The sequence below is a fragment of the Delphinus delphis genome, chromosome 1 (genome assembly GCF_949987515.2).
Source record: "Delphinus delphis chromosome 1, mDelDel1.2, whole genome shotgun sequence".
Taxonomy (NCBI): Eukaryota; Metazoa; Chordata; class Mammalia; order Artiodactyla; family Delphinidae; genus Delphinus; species Delphinus delphis.
In genome coordinates this window covers 94,942,777-94,965,709 of record NC_082683.1, presented here as the reverse complement: position 1 = coordinate 94,965,709, position 22,933 = coordinate 94,942,777, and the positions used below count along the sequence as shown (strand labels likewise).

Below are 22,933 nucleotides of genomic sequence, written 5' to 3'. Positions count from 1 at the left end.
GTTGAATAATAGCAGTGAGAGTGGACATCCTTGTCTTGTTCCTGATCTTAGAGGAAATGCTTTCAGTTTTTCACCATTGAGAATGATGTTTGCTGTGGGCTTGTCATATATGGCCTTTATTATGTTGAGGTACGTTCCCTCTATGCCCACTTTCTGGAGAGTTTTTTTTTTTTTTTTTTTTTTTTGCGGTATGCAGGCCTCTCACTGTTGTGGCCTCTCCCGTTGCGGAGCACAGGCTCCGGACGTGCAGGCTCAGCGGCCATGGCTCACGGGCCCAGCCGCTCCGCGACATGTGGGATCTTCCTGGACCAGGGCACGAATCCGTGTCCCCTGCATCGGCAGGCGGACTCTCAACCACTGAGCCACCAGGGAAGCCCCTGGAGAGTTTTTATCATAAATTGGTGTTGAATTTTGGCAAAAGTTTTTTCTGCATCTACTGAGATGATCATATGGTTTTTATTCTTCAATTTGTTAATATGGTGTATCACATTCATTGAGTTGTGTATACTGAAGAATCCTTGCATCCCTGGGATAAATCCCACTTGATCATGGTGTGTAATCCTTTTAATGTGTTGTTGGATTCTGTTTGCTACTATTTTGTTGAGGATTTTTGCATCTATATTCATCAGTGATATTGGTCTGTAATTTTCTCTTTTTGTAGTATCTTTGTTTGGTTTTGGTATCAGGGTGATGGTGGCCTCATAGAATGAGTTTGGGTGTGTTCCTTCCTCTGAAATTTTTTGGAAGAGTTTGAGAAGGATGGGTGTTATCTCTTCTCTAAATGTTTGATAGAATTCACCTGTGAAGCCATCTGGTCCTGGACTTTTGTTTGTTGGAAGATTTTTAATCACAGTTTCAACTTCATTACTTGTGATTGGTCTGTTCATATTTTCTATTTCTTCCTGGTTCAGTCTTGGAAGGTTATACCTTTGTAAGAATTTGTCCATTTCTTCCAGGTTGTTCATTTTATTGGCATAGAGTTGCTTGTAGTAGTCTCTTAAGATACTTTGTATTTCTGTGGTGTCTGTTGTAACTTTTCCTTTTTCATTACCTATTTTATTGATTTGAGTCCTCTCCCTCTTTTTTTTGATGAGTCTGGCTAAAGGTTTATCAGTTTTGATTCTTACCTTCTCAAAGAACCAGCTTTTAGTTTTGTTGATCTTTGCTATTGTTTTCTTTGTTTCTATTTCATTTATTTCTGCTCTGATCTTTATGATTTCTTTCCTTCTACTAACTTTGGGTTTTATTTGTTCTTCTTTCTCTAGTTCCTTTAGGTGTAAGGTTAGATTGTTTATTTGAGATTTTTCTTGTTTCTTGAGATAGGCTTGTATTGCTATAAACTTCCGTCTTAGAACTACTTTTGCTGCATCCCATAGGTTTTGGATCATCGTGTTTTCATTGTAATTTGTCTGTAGGTATTTTTTGATTTCCTCTTTGATTTCTTCAGTGATCTCTTGGCTATTTAGTAACGTATTGTTTACTCTCTATGTGTTTGTGTTTTTTACGTTCTTTTCCCCTGTAATTGATTTCTAATCTCATACCGTTGTGGTCAGAAAAGGTGCTTGATATGATTTCAATTTTCTTAAATTTACTGAGGTTTGATTTGTGACCCAAGATGTGAGCTATCCTGGAGAAGATTCCATGTGCACTTGAGAAGAAAGTGTAATCTTCTGTTTTTGGATGGAACGTCCTATAAATTTCAATTAAACCTATCTGGTCTATTGTGTCATTTAAAGCTTGTGCTCCTTATTATTATTTTTTTTATGTTGGGGGTAGGAGTTTATTAATTTATTTTTACTGTGTTGGGTCTTCATTTCTGTGCAAGGGCTTTCTCTAGTTGTGGCAAGTGGGGGCCACTCTTCATTGTGGTGCGCGGGACTCTATCGCGGCCTCTCTTGTTGCAGAGCACAGGCTCCAGATGCGCAGGCTCTGTAGGTGTGGCTCACGGGCCTAGTTTCTCCGCGGCATGTGGGATCCTCCCAGACCAGGGCCCAAACCTGTGTCCCCTGCATTAGCAGGCAGATTCTCAACCACTGCGCCACCAGGGAAGCCCGAAAGCTTGTGTTCCTTATTAATTTTCTGTCTGGATGATCTGTCCATTGGTGTAAATGAGATGTTAAAGTCCCCCACTATTATTGTGTTACTGTAGATTTCCTCTTTTATAGCTGTTAGCAGCTGCCTTATGTATTGAGGTGCTCTATGTTGGGTGCATATATATTTATAATTGTTATATCTTTTTCTTAGATTGATCCCTTGATCATTATATAGCATCCTTCCTTGTCTCTTGTAACATTCTTTAAAGTCTATTTCATCTGATATGAGTATTACTACTCCAGCTTTCTTTTGATTTCCATTTGCATGGAATATCTTTTTTCATCCCCTCACTTTCAGTCTGTATGTGTCCCTCGGTCTGAAGTGGGTCTCTTGTAGACAGCACATATATGGGTCTGGTTTTTGTATCCATTCAGCGAGCCTGTGTCTTTGGTTGGAGCATTTAATCCATTGACATTTAAGGTAATTATCGATATATATGTTCTTATTACCATTTTCTTAATTGTTATGGGTTTGTTTTTGTAGGTTCTTTTCTTCTCTTGTGTTTCCCACTTAGAGAAGTTCCTTTAGCATTTGTTATAGAGCTGGTTTGGTGGTGCTGAATTCTCTTAGCTTTTGCTAGTCTGTAAAGGTTTTAATTTCTCTGTCGAATCTGAAGAGATCCTTACTAGGTAATCTTGGTTGTATGTTCTTCCCTTTCATCACTTCAAATATGTCCTGCCACTTCCTTCTGGTTTGTAGAGTTTCTGCTGAGAAATCAGCTGTTAACCTTATGGGAGTTCCCTTGTATGTTGTCATTTTTCCCTTGTTGCATCCAATAATTTGTCTTTAATTTTTGTCAATTTGATTACTATGTGTCTTGGTGTGTTTCTCCTTGGGTTTATCATGCCTGGGACTCTCTGCACTTCCTGTACTTGGGTGGCTATTTCCTTTCCCATGTTAGGGAAGTTTTCAACTATGATCTCTTCAAATATTTTCTTTCTCTCTCTCTTCTCCTTCTGGGACCCCTATAATGCACATGTTGTTGCATTTAATGTTGTCTCAGAAGTCTCTTAAGCTGTCTTCATTTCTTTTCATTCTTTTTTCTTTATTCTGTTCTGTGGCAGTGAATTCCTCCATTCTGTCTTCCAGGTCACTTATCCGTTCTTCTGCCTCAGTTATTCTGCTATTGATTCCTTCTAATATATTTTTCATTTCAGTTATTGTATTGTTCATCTCTGTTTGTTTTTTCTTTAATTCTTCTAGGTCTTTGTTAAACATTTCTTGCATCTTCTCGATCTTTGCCTCCATTCTATTTTTTTTTTTTTTTTTTTTTGCGGTATGCAGGCCTCTCACCGCTGTGGCCTCTCCCGTTGAGGAGCAGAGGCTCTGGACGTGCAGGCCCAGCGGCCATGGCTCACGGGCCCAGCCGCTCTGCGGCATGTGGGATCCTCCCGGACCAGGGCACGAACCTGTGTCCCCTGCATTGGCAGGCAGACCCTCAACCACTGCGCCACGAGGGAAGCCCTGCATCCATTCTTTTTCCGAGGTCCTGGATCATCTTCACTATGATTATTCTGAATTCTTTTTCTGGAAGGTTGCCTATCTCCACTTCATTTAGTTGTTTTTCTGGGGTTTTATCTTGTTCCTTCATCTGGTATAAAGTCTGCTGCCTTTTCATTTTGTCTATCTTTCTGTGAATGTGGTTTTCCTTCCCCAGGCTGCAGAATTGTAGTTCTTCTTGCTTCCACTGTCTGCCCTCTGGTGGATGAGGCTATCCGGATAATTCATTTCTGATTGTTAGACAAGAGCCCACTCTTGGGCCCTGGAAGGGGTCCCCCTTCTTGCAACAGAATGAGGTCCATCTCAAAAGGCTTGAGACCAGCCTGAAATATGGGGGTGGTTTGCTTTTATGGGCCGGGTAATTTCATAGGCTAACAAGTGGGAGGATTATTCCAACTATTTTGGGGAAGGTGGGCGGTTCCAGGAATTGGGCCACTGACCACTTTTTGGCCTTTTATGCTCAGCCTCGGAACTGTCATGGTGCCTGTGGGTGTGTCATATAGCTAATCAATTACACTGAACAGTATAATGAAGCTCAAGGTCTACTGGAAGTCGAATCTTCTGCCATCTTGGGCCTAATCGGTTCTAAACAGTTTTTGTTGTATCCTCAAAGGATAAGTCATTCTTTTAAAGGTTGTGCCCTGCCCCCTTCTCTCCTGTCTCATTATTACAAAAGATGCTCCCATTGCTCAGGAAATTCTAAGAGTTTTATGAACTGTGAGCCAAGAACCCTGGACACAGACCATATATGTAAGCACATAGGCTGGGGGGTCCCTGGAGATAGAGAACTAGGCATGGCTTTCTTAACATAAAAGAAGTCATTCTGAGATCTAAGTCTGGCCACAATGCTTGCCCTCGAACAGTTCTCAGTAATTAATGATCTTAAGGGAAGTAAGGGAATGCAGGGACAAAGGGAAAGCAGTCAAGAAATAATAGTTCAAGGGTAAAACAGAGTCCTAGTTCCTCCTCAAGGATATACATTACAATCTGATACAGTCTTTTGAGTTCTGCGGGAACTAAGACCCCCACCCCAGGTGGAGGACGGAATGATGATGTTGGCCTTCCTGACTTTAATCAACTAAAGCTTGGACTCTGTTGACCTTTGCCCCAATTCTATGTTGAATTCTCCTCTGCTCAAGCCCCTTCATGAATATACATGCGCCCTTAGCTTAAAACTTCCCCAACTTTGCTGTTTGGGGAGACACGGCTTTGGGAAAGGTCCCTGCTGTTCTTCAAGTAATAATAAGTCCCTCCTTCTCCCCATCTTTGGCTTCACTGCGTCTTTTGGCTCGACAACCACCAAAGGCAGACGCAGTTTTTGGGTAACAGCCAGGGAAATATCATTCCTTAGGTTCTGATCAGTCTGGGGTCTCAGCCTGCAGTTACCATCCTCCACCTGCATGGGGACCTTGGTTCCTGCAGAACACAAATATAAGTAACAAGCCTCTTAATATGGGAGGTCTGGGGAGTGGTAAAAAGATTGGTGGGTTTTGGATTATTTCTGGAACCACACCTCTGGTCCTATAAAGACCAGATTTGTAAAACAAGGAGAGTTGCTTTTATAATTATCTTTTTTTTGTTTTTTTTTTTTTTGGTACGCGGGCCTCTCACTGTTGTGGCCTCTCCCGTTGTGGAGCACAGGCTCCGGACGCGCAGGCTCAGCGGCCATGGCTCACGGGCCCAGCCGCTCCGCGGCACATGGGATCCTCCCGGACCGGGGCACGAACCCGTGTCCCCTGCATCGGCAGGCGGACTCTCAACCACTGCGCCACCAGGGAAGCCCAAGAGTTGCTTTTAATTCCTCAAAGAATTGAGTGGCCACTTCAATGATATCAAAAGACTGACATACCTTTCACCTATATTGGAATGTTTGACTTTCCCTCATTTAGCTTAATATATTCCTGTTGACGTGGGATGGGCACCCCACTGTAAGATACTTCATCAATCCTGTCACCACCAAATGTTCTCACAGACCTATGAGGGGTGCAGGTGGTGTTTAGGGATTCCCACACAAATAGAATTCTGGCTGTCTGAATGATACCCAGAACAGTTCTGGGATTGGTGAGTAAATAAGAATTCTCTGCACTCATGACCTATATGTCTTTTTCCTTTTAAAGAAACACTGGCATTTTATCTCCTCATGTCCTGGAAACTGTCAGCAGACTCCCAGGGCAAGAGTGCATTCCAAAGAGACACGAAGGAAAGAAGTTGTTTTAGGCAGTATGTTAGGGGTCCCCAAGGTCCCCCTCAGGTTGGGTATCTCACTAGGAGCACTCACAGGACTCAGCATATGGTGGTACTGATTGCTCATCCTTATTCTAAAAATGTTCGCCCTCAGTGCAGCAAAGCCAACCTACTAACACCAGGTTGTGGTGAAGGAAAGTACGGAGTTTATAGCACGGCCGCATGCAAGGGAGTAGGAATGTTCATCCTCACAGCATGGCATCTGGATTCCAAGAGACAGGAAGTAGAAGTTGCCAGTTTCTTAACACCTGGGCCTGAAACTGACACTTCAGTATTCCATTCATTGGCGAAATCACAAAACCCAGCCAGATTCAAAAAGAGAATAGACCTCACTTTTCAATAGGCACGTCAAAGAATTTTGTACACCTTAATCTGTCACAGTCTTCCTCCTGGCCACAAACTGTTTACATTCCTTTTACATGCGAAATACAATCACCTTCTTTCAAAACCTTCAAATATTTCAGCCTGTTTTGAGCATCAGGCTCAAACTGGCATCCAGGCTAACTTTGGGTCATTTAGTTCATGTCAGACATCTATACCTGCTCGAATAGAAGAGCCATAAAAGGGACTTCCCTGGTGGCGCAGTGCTTAAGAATCCGCCTGCCAATGCAGGGGACGTGGGTTTGATCCCTGGTCCAGGAAGATCCCACATGCCGCGGAGCAGCTAAGCCCGTGCGCCACGGCTACAGAGCCTGCACTCTATGGCCCACGTGCCGCAACTACCGAAGTCCCCGCACCTACAGCCTGTACCGTGCTCTGCAACAAGAGGAGCCAATGCAATGAAAAGCCTGTGTATCGCAAGGAAAAGCAGCCCCTGCTCACCGAACATAGAGAAAGCCCACGCGCAGCAACGAAGACCCAAGGCAGCCAAATAAATAAATAAAAATTAAAAAAAAGAAGAGCCATAGAGAGGACCTTTAACTGTCTTTTTCACTCAAACCAGTACTTGGTGCACAATAGGAACGCAATACCCACTTATTGAATAGGTAATCTTATTTCTCATTTTTCAACTGAAAAAATTGACAGAGAGGGTAAGTAAATTTCCAAAGTTTAGAAAGTAATAGCCAAATTAGGATTTAAGGTCTATTTGACTTAAAACTCATTCTGAAAAGGTATAACGTGGCCTGTATCTCAGTGGCACTTAGAATCTAGTGGAGGAAGGTAAGATTAGGTATGATGAGAAAATGAGATGACAAAGGGTAAGCTACAATATTGGCTGTGGGAAGGAACAGATGCAACTGACAGCTTGAAGAGGTCAAGGTTTGGTGATTGTCCAAATGTGGGAAGGGTGGAAATGGCTAGAGCCAAGGATGATGTTCAGGCTCTGAGAGAGTGGGAGACCAAGAGAATGATGAAATAGGCAAATTTGGAGAGGGAGCTGGAGCTGGACATGAGAATTCAATTGTATAAATGAGCCAACCAGCAGGCAAAGCAAAACCTCTAAATCCAGGAATCCTATACAGATCATTTGTTAACTTAAAAATCTTTTTTCTTTAAATATTTTAAAATTGAGGTAAAATACACATGAAACTTATCATTTTTAAGTGTATAGTTCAGTGGCATTAAGTACATTAACATTGTTGTGGGACTTCCCTGGTGACTCAGTGGTTAAGAATCCGCCTGCCAATGCAGGAGACATGGGTTTGAGCCCTGGTCCGGGAAGACCCCACATGCGCGGAGTAACTAAGCCCGTGCGCCACAACTACTGAACCTGCGCTCTAGAGCCCGTGAGCCACAACTACTGAGCCCACGTGCCACAACTACTGAAGCCCACGCGCCTAGAGCCCGTGCTCCACAACAAGAGAAGCCACTGCAATGGGAAGCCCGCACACCGCAACTAGAGAAAGCCCACATGCAGCAACGAAGACCCAACACAGCCAAAAATAAATAAATAAATTAAAAAAACAAAAACAAAAAACCCCACATTGTTGTCCAACCATCCCCATCATCCATCTGTAGAACTTTTCCATCATCCCAAACTGAAACTCTGTTCCCATTAAACAGCAACTCCCAATTCCCTCCGCCAGCCACTGGCAACTACCATTCTTTTAGGTAGCTAGTCAGACGTGAGCAGGTCCCCACCCTGTCCTGTACGGGGTCATCTTTCCCTCCCCGACCTGGACACTGGTGATCAGAACATGCCCGGAGATCCTCCCTTTAGTGGTCAAGGACTGCTAGGTTTCCAGCCTTATCAGGACCAAGCTAGATAAAATCTGCCAGCATAGGTTGGCGCAGGAGCACCAAGACCTAAAGTGTGACTCAAAGTAACCCGGGTTCATTATGCCTTATTTGTAATAAATTAGCATTGCGATTTTTGCCCCTCAACGCCCCCCGCCATGAGTTTCACTTGGGTCCTTAAGGGTAAGCACCTGCACACAAGGAGAAAAGTTGTATAACCTAAAGCTGTCAATCAACTTGTCAGTCAAATGACACAGGACACAGAGAGGGACTTTCCACCACTCTTAAAAACAAACCCTACCCCCATTGTGGGGCTGCTTCTGGTTTCCAGACAGTCTTCTCTCATCCTTTCCTGGGAGTGTACTTTCACTTTGCTTAATAAAACTCTTGCTGCTTGAAACTGCTTTATGTCTCTTGTCTGAATTCTTCCCCTCAAGAGGACAAGAACCGAGGAAATCGCTGTTCCACTGGTGACAATTCTACTTTCTGTCTCTATGAATTTGACTATTCTAGGTATCCTGTAAAAATGGAATCATACCAAAGGGGAGGAAAAATAATTTTTCCTTTACACTTCTGAGTTCTTGGCTGAGATTCCCTGTAATAAAAGATGGATTAACAAGAGAAAAACAGATAGTTTATTAACCTGTATACCTCCTGTACACTGGGCTATACCCAGGAAGAATGGAGTCTTAACCACTGGACCGCCAGGGAAGTCCATCAAATCAATGTCTTCTTTCTCCAGTGATAAGATTTCATGTGATTTAGTCATCTTTCTCTGCCAGGTATAGAGAGAGAGACATCCTTACAAATGGAGCTTTCCTTTATAAACGTAAATTTCCATTTCAAAAGGGTAACTTCTACTATGTTTTCAGAGATTCTCCTATGATTGCTGTTTCTTTAAACAGTCAGCTTAAAAGAGTCCTTATGCCAAAGAGGCATATTTTGGGGTGCCATATTCTTCTACCCTTCATTCCTGCCTTTGAAACTTCCCCAGAAGCTGAGTTGGTAGATTGTTTTATATCTCATTGAACTAGTCTCTTAATCCTGAGAACAGGTCAGTTGAATTAAAGAGTTGGATCTCATTTCAGGAGACAGTGATGCAGGTGGACTCCCAAAGTCAGGCCTATATGGTGCAAGCAATCATGTATTTAATAAGAGACATTACAATGGATACAAAAGAAAAACAAGGTTAATGGTTAGAACAGACCATAAACAAAGGTTTTGAGTCCAGGGAGTAGTTAGTCGAGAAGATTTCTAGATATTAGGCTTGAAGCATCTTCAGTCAGAATGAGGAGAGGCAGGGACAATCTGACAGATTTTCCTGTTATCTCTGGTTGATGTCATAAGGTGTTCCAGTGAACTTTCTGAGTGGCTCACAGAGCAAAAAGCACAAAGTTTGTCTGGACATGAGCTGTTGAGGCGATTTCTCTGAAGTTTATATCAAGTCATCCAGCTTCAGCTTTCAGAGCTTTGAGAAAAGGGCAGTTTTTGTTCTTAGTGATTCCAAGTCAGAAGAGTGGGAGAAATGTGGAAATGTTAGCTTGGTGACTCAGATATTGGAGAATCCTAGAAGAATTCAGGATCCAGTCCAATTTGTAGGTAGATGACAAAACCTCAGAGGCAATGAACAGGACTGGAATCCAGTATCCATAAATGTGCTCTACTGAAAATTATTTTTCAGGGAAAGCTTTATAGGGAAGACGCCAAAGCAAAGCAAGGAAATTACTTGAGTGGCTATAGCTTGTTGACAAAGAAATGCAGAAGGTTGCAAATACGAAAAGAGTTTATTTGGGGTCTTAGGAATTGCAACGCAGGAGACACAGATTTGGGAGTTCCCTGCTGGCCTAGTGGTTCGGATTCCTGGCTTTCACTGCCGCAGCCTGGGTTCAATCCCTCGTCGGGGAACTGAGATCCCCTAAGCAGTGTGGCCAAAAAAAAAAGAAAAAAAAAAAAGAGAAACACAGATTCGGGTAAAACCCAGTGTTTTGGGGAAGAGAGAGTCACACACAACCACGAAGTTGTTAAAGTTGTCTGGCAAGAATTATGACTGGACACAAGAAAGGAAATATTTGTCCTTAAGGGATACTCTTTCAGGAGTTATTTTAGGGTAAGGGTCCAATAAATATCTTGAGTTTCTGGAACATTGGGCAGATGTTCTGGTTGCCTGTGTTAAGACAACAAATGGTCTAAGTTCAGATTCCACTCAGGCTGAGATGTGCATTAGTCATACTTCTTCAATGGCCTCCAGGCTCCATTTCAGAGAGCTCTCTTAGCAATACCCACAACATTTTTTTTTTGTATTTTTAATTTTTATTTATTTATTTATTTTTGGCTGTGTTGGGTCTTCGTTTCTGTCCGAGGGCTTTCTCTAGTTGTGGCGAGCGGGGCCCACTCTTCATCGCGGTGTGCGGGCCTCTCACTATCGCGGCCTCTCTTGTTGCAGAGCACAGGCTCCAGACGCGCAGGCTCAGTAGTTGTGGCTCACAGGCCCAGTTGCTCCGCGGCATGTGGGATCTTCCTAGACCAGGGCTCAAACCCGTGTGGCCTGCATTGGCAGGCAGGTTTTCAACCACTGTGCCACGAGGGAAGCCCTACTCACATCATTTTGTTTTTTCTTTCACAGGCGTAAGCTGGTGCCTTATTTGGGAAAGTCTGCTTGCTTATGACTGGTTGTCCTTAGGTTTCCATTTCTTAACACTGAGGCATTTGCACACTTTGGTTTTGGTTTGCTTATACAGGCTTTTCAGGGCACAAGAACCACCTCGTCAAATGGCCTCCTTATTTAACTAATTTAAAAATACAAAGAAGTGGAATTAACTTACTAACGTTTGAAGGTCCTATTTACATATTCTGTAATAAGGAATATGCTCCTTCATGTAAGGCTATTGGTTAAAACTTTTGTTTCCTAGGGCCAACAGGAACCTCTCAAACATTGAAGCTTCCCATAAGTTACAAACTTTTTCCTATGAGACTAGATACCTCAACATACCAAAAATAAAAACTTTGCAATATATCTTTGTGATATCCCAAAGGGGTCAGCATTGTGCTTTGCATGTAGTAGGGATTAAGTGTTTGAAAATATATTATTTCTGAATATATTATTTATGGTATGTTAACGGCTTATTAATTCATTAGTAAAACCAGATTGATTCTTTTAAAATAGGACTAAATCCCCCCCACCACAAAAAAAAGACAGCTTCACTTCTCCTCTCCTCATTAAACTCTTCCCTCACGTACAACAAAGAAAGAACTTATTTATGAAGTGTTAATCTGAATCTCTGCAAGCGACAGGGGACCTGATACAGTAACTTTTCTAAGAGATCAGTTACTTGCGTGCCCAGCATGCGGTAGTACGGGCTGAAAGGTCTGAAGGTTTTTCTGAGTTCAGATGTTATTGGCCCAACTTCAGGCAGACCAGGATCCGCTTTAAGGTCCTTGTGGATTGTTCTGGGAATGGGAGCGTTGGCTGATTCGGACACGAGCCGCTATGCGGCTTGCGCTCAGCCTGGCCGCTCCTCTTGCCACCTTCCATTGGCCGGGGCTGTTTTCAGCTCTTTGCCGCGCACGGGGAGAGCCACGAATCCAACAGCCGTCAGAGCCGGAGGCCCTGCTCGCGACCGCGGACACCCCGAGCGAGGCACCGCCTCGATCCAACAGTCGCGGCTCCTGGGCGGCTGGGGCGGGTCGCAGCCGCTCGCGAGGAGGGACGTGGCAGGGACCGTGGTCCCCCCGCCAAGGTGAGGATGAACACGTAGAAATGGCTTTGGGGAATGCGCCAACATAGGTCGTTAAGAGACACAAAACCGACGTCTTGGAGCCGGGAGCCTAGAGGAATAGGGATGGTCCCCGGGCTGGGCTCTGGACGCCTCGGGCGGAGTAGTGTGCCCCTCGGCCGAGCCGACGGCGCAGGCGCGGAGACCGCATGTGTGGCGGCGGGCGGGTAATGTCAAGTGGCGAGGCGGCGCGTGCGCAGGCGTCAGGGGCGGGGCCCGGAGTTAAACGCAGGCGACGCTCTGCGGGACCCGCTCTTCTCTGCAGTTTTGCTGGTGGCCGCCGCGCTCTGCTTGTGCATTTGGAGGTACTTCTTACTCGAAGGTAATAGTTGCATAAATGCCTTAACGCTGGCTCGCTTGAGGAGGGTTTCGGAGTTAGATTTAGAGAATAACTCAAAAGTTAGATTGACATGCCTACTTTTTAGACTGAGTTGTAGTTGATAGAGGTGTGTAATAGAGAACTAAAACTTAAATTCAAGGCCAGTAGTGAATTGGATATATGCTGGAGCACCTTTAGTTTATCACTTGCTTAGGACGCTTTTCTCTTTAAATTTCATTTCGACCATGTGTGAAAGAGTAGTTGAAAGCAATTTGAGTGAGGTTGAGGGCTTTAATGAAATAGTCACAACTGATAAAATTGCTCAGTTTGTATCAAACTAATAGTAAAAGGAAAGAATGGGTGTTATTGCATGTGTTTGGCGTGGCGGAAAGTTACTTGCGTGCCCAGCATGCCCAGCTTCCTGAGCCTCTTTGATATTGTCTGAAACAGAACTTCCTGGATAAATTCTGTGGATTAAATGTAAAGAGAAAGAAGAAAGCTTGCTCTCTTCCTTCTCAATGATCTAGGCAGCTATACAGTCCAGGCTTCTCTTCTACAAAAACTGGTATATTGTATTTACAGCCTAGTCGTTGCTGATTCCTAGGGATTGAAGGAGACATATTTATTTTTGTCTCAACGAAACTTGAAAACAATGGCAGAAAACAACATAGAGGTAAGGCTTCCTTTCGTGGCCTGCTGTATGACTTGGAAGAGTCATCCTCGCGATGTACTGTGAGGTACAGTCCTCCCTTCGTATTCCCTGGGGTATTGGTTCTAGGACGCCCCGTGCACACCAAAACTCGCGGATGCTCAAGTCCTTTTTACAATATAAAATGGTTATATTACACATGGTTATTGAATACTTGAGATGTGGCTTGAACAGCTGAGGAACGGAACTTCACTTGACTTTAATATTAGTTTTAAAAAATTTCATTATTGGAAAACATTTAATGTTTGGAATAACTTGGGTATGTGAATCTTTTTAAATGTACCTTTTTTTTGAAATTCAAATACAGATCAAGCATTTCTGATTTTATCTTGAAATATTTCAGATATATTGGTTAATATAATTACACCTTCTTAAAAACATTAAAAGTAGGCTATGAGAAGATTGCATATTTCTATTGGACAGCAATGCCCTAGTGCCTTTTGATTTTTTTTTTTTTTTTTTGCGGTACGCGGGCCTCTCACTGTTGTGGCCTCTCCTGTTGCGGAGCACAGGCTCCGGACGCGCAGGCTCAGCGGCCATGGCTCACGGGCCTAGCCGCTCCGCGGCATGTGGGATCTTCCCGGACCGGGGCACGAACCCGTGTCCCCTGCATCGGCAGGCGGACTCTCAACCACTGCGCCACCAGGGAAGCCCCCTACTGCCTTTTGGACTGTATTCCTTTATAAGACTATTATTTAGGAACAGCAGTAACAGCAGTTATGGGTTAATCATGACATTATTTTCTACTGGGGTCATGTCAAGGAAATTTTGACATTTGTAAAAGGCTCTGAATAAGACTATTAAAAAGGAAAACTGCTTAGGACTATTGCAATAAGAGCACTGCAGTAGGGGAGAGGGGTGGGGCCCAAATCCATGCAATAGATGGGGGTGGGGGGGTGGGGGGGATTTATAGCGTATGAGCAGAGTGAGGGAATCAGTGGATGGAAAAGAGAGGAGAACCCCATCAAGGGTATGGGGTTCTTGCTAAACCTACTTGATAGGCTTCTGAAGGTGGGCCAGCTTGATCATACATCGAGGGCAGGGGATGAGGTGTTTGATCAGATACAGATTGGGCAGATATCAAGTGGGGGTGACTTAGCAGGATTCCTGCTAAAACTGGGCCAGGCCACCCAAAGATAGGATAGGGTCCAGGTAGGTGTAGTCAAAAGAGGGCCCATGATTCACTTGCTGTACAGCAGACACTAACACAACATTGTAAAACAAGTCTACTCCAATAAAAATTAATTAAAAAAAAAAAGGCGGCTCAGTCTGACTTCAGTTTGGTTAAGGAGAATCTTTGTCAGTTATAAACAGCTTCTAGCCTCCTGCCGACCTGGACCCCAGGCTTTGGCAGTTCACTCCACTAAAAGTCCCGTGTGGCTAGGACACTTACAATTGTTTTATTAAGTGCATTCATAAGTAATTTTCTCTTCAGCCGACTCTAGGCTATAGGGAGAATTAGAGCCAGATAATCACTTAAAAGACATGAGAGGAGGCTTAAATGAAATGAAGTGTGGAGGAAGCACAGTGCCACCTGATCTTAGGACTTGAGATGATTTAAGGGCCTATGTATTCTTTGAAGTGGTTGGGGGACATAAAACGTTCTTCTTATTTAATTCCTTAAGTGATGCATGATTAGAACACTTCCCCCTCTCCCCCTTTTATTTTGTTTGTAAACTTTCAGTGCAATAGTGTGGTTGATGGTAATGTTGAAGAAGTCCCCAACAAGAAGATAATTAAGTTTAATCCTCCATTATACAAACAGCGTTACCAATTCGTTAAAAAATTAGTGGAGCAACATCAACCCAAGAAGGTAGGTATTTCTCTTTCCAAACATTTGTTTATAATGCCTTATGTAATGCTTTGTCAAATAAAAAAATCTTAGTAAGGACTTAGCAAGTAAGCAGAGACTATACAAAAAGACTTTTGCAAGGAGGGAAAGGGTTGCATAGGAAGAGCATCTGTCTTAATGAGCAAAAAGGATTTTTCTTTTATAGAAAGGAGGATGAGTGGAAGTGGGATAAAAGGGTGGTATGATTGGATAGTGGAATGTGTGAACCCTGAAACCAGCCTATTTTCTGGGAGGGATCCTTAGCTGAATACAGTCCAATGTTCAGGGGCCTGGAGGGAGGAGAATTTTGGGACAAGTAGTCAAGGTAGTCACTCAAGGCAAAGAATGGGAACACTAGGCAGCATCTGTGAGTGTGGGGGAATATGGTACCTTCTGAAAGCCCTTTCTGGAAATACAAAACATAGGTGGATACCTTTAACCTGTTTACCAGGTGCACAGAGCTCCAGTAAAATTCAACATTGCCAGTTTCAGATGTGAAGAAAATCTTGACATTTTACCATTGGATGTGATCTTTATGTGTTCCACGTTTCTAGAGCATTTAGTCCGAACATCAAGCAGACTAGTCTTGTGGACATAGGTCCTGTGGTTCTTTTTAATTAGGTAATAATGGTGGGGGAAAGGCAAGGAGCCCTTGGCATTTATTCGCTTTCCCTTTGTGGCAAAGGTTCATGATCAGTGCTGGCACTGGATTTTGTCTGGGTAACACCTCCCTTCTGTGTCAGTGTTTGGATTTCATAGGACCAAGGGAGCTGGCTAGGCCCAGTGAATATCTGAAGTCTATAGGGTCAGTTACAGGCTAAAGGATGACAGACTTCTTAAGGAAAATGGTGGTTTCTCTCATGAGTTTTGTAAAGTTAAACTCTACAAACTTCTTTTTGCTATGTAGTTTGTAGGTAGTGATGGGGCTCATGTATCCTTAGTATAGTTTCAGTTCAATTCCTGCTTGGAAGAAAATTGGGTATACTGTTTAAAAATTAGTACAGTTCATTGCTTCCTGTGATTTGCTTTCTGAAACTAGATTTTCGTTTTTCAATTCTGTGTTCCCATTCTTCCACCATCCCATAAATGTGCCTGCCTCAAAGAGGAAAATTACTGAATAACCATGGGTGCAACTTAGATTGCACATCTTTTTGGGTGTGGGTACTTTTAAGCGTCTGTCATGAGTTATCTTCATTTGCCGTTTTCACCTAAAGTGGAGTTCAGAAATATAGGTAACTTACCTGTGGTTAATGAAGACTGTTGTGTGATGAAGAAAACAGATTTAATAAAAATCTTTAAGAATGTGTGAATATATATTAAGGGGATTAGATTAACAAGATCAAGCTATATCCTGGTATATTTGGTGAGCATCCTTTTCTAAATCTTGTTGAAGCTTCTCAGAGACACAGATTCCTCTTAGCACACTTGCCTGTCATGTGTGCTCTCCCTGTGCCAGGCCCCTAGGATATACCTTGATACTTGAGTTAGTTTATTGTCCAGACACTCTAGTAGGTCATGGGAGGTTAACAGGCCTTATTTTTTTCCCCCCAGGTTTACAATGTTTCTGGTTAATTTTCTTTTTGTTTATTTTTTCTACCAAAAAGATACTGTATAATTCTTTTGATACCCACTCCTTCTAGAAAAAAAAACATGCTTGATCATATGTGACTTCTGGCTATAATGTCTTTGAAATAACATTCTTTCTTATCTACAGGTTGCAGACTTGGGGTGTGGTGATGTATGCCTCCTAATGATATTAAAATACCAAAAGTGCATTGAAGAGCTTGTTGGAGTGGATATCAATGAAGGGAGACTTAAATGGAATGGGTAATACTGAGTTTCTAAAATAATTATGCATTAGTCTAAAACTAGTGGCACTTTTTAAAAAAATTAATTCTTATTGGAGTATAGTTGCTTTACGATGTTGTAAAACTAGTGGCACTATTAATTATAGTTAGATGAAGTAGGTTGTTTTTTTAATTAAAAAAAATATTTTTTATGGCCAGGCAGCTTGTGGGATCTTAGTTCTGTGACCAGGGATTGAACCTGGGCCCTCAGCAGTGAAAGCGCAGAGTCCTAACCACTGGATCGCCAGGGAATTCCCAGATAAAGTGGTGTTTTTTTGAACTTATTTTTTTATACAGCAGGTTCTTATCTATTTTATACATATTATTGTATATATGTCAATCCCAATCTCCCAATTCATCACACCACCACGACCCCCCTGCCACTTTCCCCGCCTTGGTGTCCATAACGTTTCTTCTCTACACTCAGATGAAGTGTTTTTTATACAAGTTCTTTATAACTTGTTTAAAAGGAGGCACTATGAGAGCCCCAGGCTCACCAAATAATGCCTTTACCACGACAGTGATTTGCCTGTATGTTGTGAATAATACCTAGAAGTTTTGCTTCTACCTATGTAGAAAGTATAGCTTCAATTCAGTAATTATAGCAATCAAAGCATTGCAAATTCAATTTCAAACAGCAAAGTCTAATGCTGAACACCAAGATAACTTATAGCAGCGGATTTAAATTGCCACAACACTGGGGTAGAAGCCCGAGGCCTCCTTCAGTTTGAATGAGTCTCACTCATATATGACTTCCACAGATTGTTTTAAGAATGTTTTTCTTCTAAAGAACAAAAAATTGAAAATCACTGATCCAAAGTGAGGTGAGAGAACCAAAAGTATTAATAATGAGAGGAATATCAAATATTAAAAATCTTATTCTCATTGGCCATTCAATGCCCTATGAGATAATTCAAAAAGAGTCATGTACCACAATGTTCATTGCAGCACTATTTACAATAGCCAGGACATGGAAGCAACCTAAATGTCCATCGACAGATGAATGGATAAAAAAGATGTGGCACATATATGCAATGGATTATTACTCAAGCCACAAAAAGAAACGAAATTGAGTTATTTGTAGTGAAGAGGATGGACCTAGAGTCTGTCATACAGAGTGAAGTAAGTCAGAAGAGAAAAACAAATACTGTATGCTAACGCATATATATGGAATCTAAAAAAAAAAAAAAAAGGTACTGATGAACCTAGTGGCAGGGCAGGAATAAAGGCACAGACATAGAAAATGGACTTGAGGACAAAGGGGGCTGGGGGGGGAAGGGGAAGCTGGGGCAAAGTGAGAGTAGCATTGACATATACACACTACCAATTGTAAAACAGATAGCTAGTGGGAAGCAGCCACATAGCACAGGCAGATCAGCTCAGGAGGGGTGGGATAGGGAGGGGATATGGGGATATATGTATATGTATAGCTGATTCACTTTGTTGTACAACAGAAACTAACACAACATCGTGAAGCAATTATACTCCAATAAAGATGTATTAAAAAAATGCCCTATGAGAGAGGAAGTGACCCTATGACCTTGTGCTTAATACAGCAAGTCATGGAAACAGGCCATGTCAGACTTACCAATGTAAGCAGATCATTTATCAGAGGATCAGAGTTTCTGTAGCTGGTAAGATATTCCAAATAGATCATGTGTGTTCAAATGTTCCTTCTGCAATAATGCTTCTGCAGGTCTAGGCTGTCCCCATGCATGGGGGATCATCTGGATCCTCGAGAGCTGGATTTAGTTATTACCTTGTATCACGGTTCTGTTTTGGAGAAAGACTGTCGTCTGCTTGGATTTGATTTGGTAGCATGTATTGAATTGTAAGTATTAAACTGATTCTTACTGTATACATTCATTTGAAAAATTGGAATGAATTAGTCTCAGTAATTTAGTGTCCTAAATATTTGTCATAATCTGAGTTATTTGTAAATAAAATTGCTTGTCAGCTGGGATTGGCTTTTTACTGGCCCTTTTCAACTTTTTGTTTGGAAATGATTTCAAGTTTATAGGTAAGATGCAAAATGTATAAAGCACTAGGAACACCCATATCCTTTATCCTGATTCACAGATTAACATTTTCTTTATTTTATCTTGTGTATATGTGCTCTCCTGCTGTCTCCCTCTCCCTCCACACATTTTTTTTTTCTGAACCATTTAAGGTTCAGAAAATGGGTAGGTTTTACCCTTTGCCCTTAATAAATTCAGTATTAAATAACCAATTCCTGTTTTTTTCTTTTCTTTTTTGGCCACGCCTCGGGGCTTGCGGTATCTTGGTTCCCCGACCCTGGATTGAACCCCGTGAAAGCTCTGAGTCCTAACCACTGGACCACCAGGGAATTCCCCAGTTCCTTTTATTTATTTTTACTTTTAAAATTTATTTATTTACTTATGGCTGTGTTGGGTCTTTGCTGTTGTGCGCGGGCTTTCTCTAGTTGCGGCGAGCGGGGGCTACTCTTCGTTGTGGTACGGTGGCTTCTCTTGTCGTGGAGCACGGGCTCTAGGCACGCGGGCTCAGTAGTTGTGGCTCGCGGGCTCTAGAGCGCAGGCTCAGTAGTTGTGGCGCACGGGCTTAGTTGCTCCGTGGCATGTGGGATCTTCCCGGACCAGGGCTCGAACCCATGTCCCCTGCATTGGCAGGCGGATTCTTAACCCCTGTGCCACCAGGGAAGCCCTTCCCTTTATTTTTAATAAGAATATTTTTCATTTTTGGCTTTTAATGATTAGACTCAGGCTATGCATTCCTGGAACACAGTAGAGCACTGAAGATGTTATTTGGATCCTCGGGTCATTCCATCTGGAGGCACCAATATCTGTTTGTCCTTGGGGAGGTTAATTTTGATCTTCCCTGTCAAGGTGTGGTTGCTTAGCTGTACAATTACTACTCCCCCTCATCCCCCTCACCTCTGACAACTGATAAGCAGTCTGGAGACTGTAGACCATACACATATCTTGTCACTCATCCATATTTCCCCCCGCAAATTTCCCTACATTATATGGTGGCAAATGGTTTTTGCAATTTCAGCACTTCTCTATATTTACTAGTCAGTAGCCCTCCCACCTCACTTAATTATCATCAGTATGAACTCATGAATTTCTATTTTTTTAAATGGTTTGTAACTTACTATATTTTGTTGCTCAGATCTTCCCAAGATTGGTCAGTGGGGGTCCCTTCAGGCTGGCTCCTGTGTCCTTGTGATATGTCTGTCCCTTTTTGAGCACTTTATTTCTGGCGTAGCAAGATGTACCAGGCTGGTTGTCTACTTTTCCTTCCCAGTCTGCCATTTCTGGTTCCTTTTAATGGGAAATGGTATTCAGAAACCAAGATGTCTCTTAATGACCTTTTAATAGTAGTTAAGGGTCTTATTCTGGGGTCAGTTTACCTGGTATTGTGTTCAGATTTCCAGTTTTTAGTAATGTGTCCTCTAGAGCAGAGTGTTTTCCTTTTGTATTTCCTGTTGTCTGGCACGTAGTAGGTGCCTAATGTTTGAAATTACTTATGGAGAACATTAGAGCATTCGTTGAAGAGCCAAGGAGCAATGATACGTGTCATCGCGTGCAGCCTGGGTCTGAGTTTCCTTTTTAAGGCTGAATATTCCATTGTATGTATCACAGTTTGCTTATCCATTCATCCGTTTACAGCCACCTTTTGGCTATTGTGAATAATGCTGAACCATATTTCTCTTATCTGGTCTGAGAGGTCCATGGTTAGAAGTTGTTTTGCTACATCAATTAGGAAACTACTTGCAAGTGAAGCTAGGTTTACTCATATCTTTCTCACTTACCACTTTAGAATAGAACATTTTGATTCAGAAGATCTGGCGAAGTTTCCTGAAGTCGTATTTGGGTACATGTCTCCAGCCATGATTGTCATCAGCACACCGAACTCTGATTTCAATTCCCTGTTTCCATCTGCAGTCTTCAGAGATTCAGATCACAAATTTGAGTGGAGTAGAATGCAGTTTCAGACCTGGTAAGTTCTTAAGTGTTTTTGTTTTTTTGTGACTGTGCTGGAGTTTTAAACCCTATGAAGTATATCTTATTATCTACAATTTATTTCCTATTTTATTCCCAAAGTGCAACTTAGCATATAATCATTAAGAAACCACCACATTTGGGCGTTATTTTCTCTGTCAGGTCCCACAGGCAGGCACGTGTGGAAAGGGTGTGTGGGCAGCAGGTACCTTTCACGTGAAGGTATCAGGAGTTACCTCCCAGGAGCATGACAGATGGTCATGTTCTGGCATAATTGCAAACCCAAATAGGAGTTGGGATTATAGCCCTTCTGGTTTCCTTGTCCATCCCTGCATACTGCTCCATATTCTGGTGGTTACTGGGAAACTGACACTGTCATTGCCTTAACGCTCTTAACGGAAATAAGCAAACCCCGTGATATGGCATTAGGTGGTGTTGGAGGAATTGCAGCTTGTTTTTTGTCTTGTAATTTTCATGTCCTATTCTACTGGAAATGGTTGTTTAACAATAGTTTGGAAAAATGATTTTTCTCTTTGTTTTGACTTTAGGGCTTTAGACGTGGCCAATCACTACAGTTACTCTGTGGAGTTTACTGGTGTGGGAGAACCACCAGCAGGAGCTGAGGATGTTGGATGTTGTACCCAGATAGGGGTCTTCCGGAAAATAGCAAAGGCACCTGAATCTGCTGTTTTGGAGCACCATGGCGGCGAACATGTTTATGAAGTTGTGAGTATTCTTTGTGGCTCTGAGAGCAAGTTCATTTATTGGGATGGTGAAATGAGTCCCTACTATAGAGAAGTGTAAATGACCTTTTTTGAGGAGAATCCCGTGCCCCACAGTGTCTCCAAGCATGTTACAGAGAATGATCTGCTGTTGTCTTAGAAATACTTCCAGGCTGTTTGCTCCAGCAAACCACCCTCCCGCTTTTGTAATCTGTTAGGATTAGCAGTTTCTGGTTTTGGGAGGTATGTATGATGAAGAATATGGTGGGGCTTCCCTGGTGGCGCAGTGGTTGAGAGTCTGCCTGCTAATGCAGGGGACACGGGTTTGTGCCCCGGTCCGGGAAGATCCCACATGCCGTAGAGCGGTTGGGCCCGTGAGCCATGGCCGCTGAGCCTGCGCGTCCGGAGCCTGTGCTCCGCAACGGGAGAGGCCACAACGGTGGGAGGCCTGCGTACTGCAAAAAAAAAAAAAAAAAAGAATATGGTGAAGAGTGTCTATGTCAATAGTTCTGGACTCCCATTATAATTGTAGCATTCACAAAGGGTAGGGTTTGACATGTACATATGCTTAATCTGTACATAGTTAATTCTAATGTGGTAACAGGTTACTAGTGGTTTTGAAAATTTTCTTCTATTCCCAGTCTTTTGCATTTTTTTCTCTTCAGATTTATACGACCTCATACCCGAGTTTACAGCAAATGGATTACTGTAGACGTGTAGTGACTTATCTAGTGTACCGAGAGGTGAACAGAATGAAACGGAGATATCAAGTGAGTCTGAGACAGCATGAATTGGAACCTGAGTCTGCAGACACTGGCAACCCAACAAGAAAATTCATCTCAGACCCTCCAGTTCCAGTACTCACAGAGGCAGACAAAGCCATGGAGATGATTCCCCAACCCTTCTGTATTGGAGATAAGTTTTACGTACCCCTGGAGAGAATCATTGCTTATCCCAGGCTGGGGCACATATGTGGTAATGTAGAGAAGCTGAGAGAGTTTCTTGCTGATGTAGTAGAACTGAACTGCGATGGTTCTGCAGTGAAGGTTGATTTGCATGATTGTGGTGACTACTGAGCCTTCTTTATTTCCTGACATTCAGGGTCTTAGCAATAATTGGGCTCATTTAGAATTTAAACTTTGTGCAGCCATAATTCAGGTAACTTTTAATTTAAAAATCACCTAACTTTCTTTTTCTTGTGTGTTGAATGTGACATTAAAGAGTTTTTAAAGAAAACTGGATTATCTAATAGTGTTTAAAATCTTTTCCTAGGGGTAGAGTAACTTTAAAACTTCTACCTACTCTGGGCTAAATTCTAACCTGTAATACTTAGCCTAAAACACATACAAAACAGGAATGCAGGTATTTGAAAGGAACAAAACTTCATAATTAAAACATTGCCTGTGTTTTTTTTTTTTTTACGGTACGTGGGCCTCTCACTGTTGTGGCCTCTCCCGTTGTGGAGCACAGGCTCCGGACGCACAGGTGCAGCGGCCATGGCTCACGGGCCCAGCCGCTCTGCGGCATGTGGGATCCTCCCAGACTGGGACACGAACCCGTGTCCCCTGCATCGGCAGGCAGATTCTTAACCACTGCACCACCAGGGAAGTCCTGGAAGAAATGTTTTACATAATTTAAAAATCTTTTCATTGATGGAATTTAAAGCAAACTTTGCACCGCACAGCTTGAGGGATCTTAGTTCCCTGACCAGGGACTGAACCCGAGCCCTTGGC

The 22,933-nt window shown here is 42.6% G+C and overlaps 2 protein-coding genes across 2 annotated transcripts in view; one reads left to right on the top strand and one right to left on the bottom strand.

The window, feature by feature from the left end:
- Positions 1-22,933, bottom strand: part of EEIG2 (EEIG family member 2) — a 150,544-nt gene that overhangs the window by 11,593 nt on the left and 116,018 nt on the right. The gene's annotated exons all lie outside the window — the stretch shown is intronic.
- On the top strand, positions 11,470-22,368 carry HENMT1 (HEN methyltransferase 1). The gene is made up of 8 exons (XM_060008037.2): positions 11,470-11,753; positions 12,055-12,094; positions 14,502-14,630; positions 16,363-16,475; positions 18,192-18,326; positions 20,297-20,476; positions 21,027-21,204; positions 21,866-22,368. The coding sequence occupies exons 1-8, from the start codon at positions 11,470-11,472 to the stop codon at positions 22,274-22,276; spliced, it is 1,470 nt and encodes a 489-aa protein (XP_059864020.2). The 3' UTR covers positions 22,277-22,368.

Bases quoted from the DNA above. Each gene is read 5' to 3' on its own strand.
- HENMT1 (XM_060008037.2), top strand. From the start codon at position 11,470: ATGGGAGCGTTGGCTGATTCGGACACGAGCCGCTATGCGGCTTGCGCT. The intron at 11,754-12,054 runs GTGAGGATGAAC...TCTTCTCTGCAG, and splicing joins ACCGTGGTCCCCCCGCCAAG to TTTTGCTGGTGGCCGCCGCG. The intron at 20,477-21,026 runs GTAAGTTCTTAA...TTTTGACTTTAG, and splicing joins AGAATGCAGTTTCAGACCTG to GGCTTTAGACGTGGCCAATC.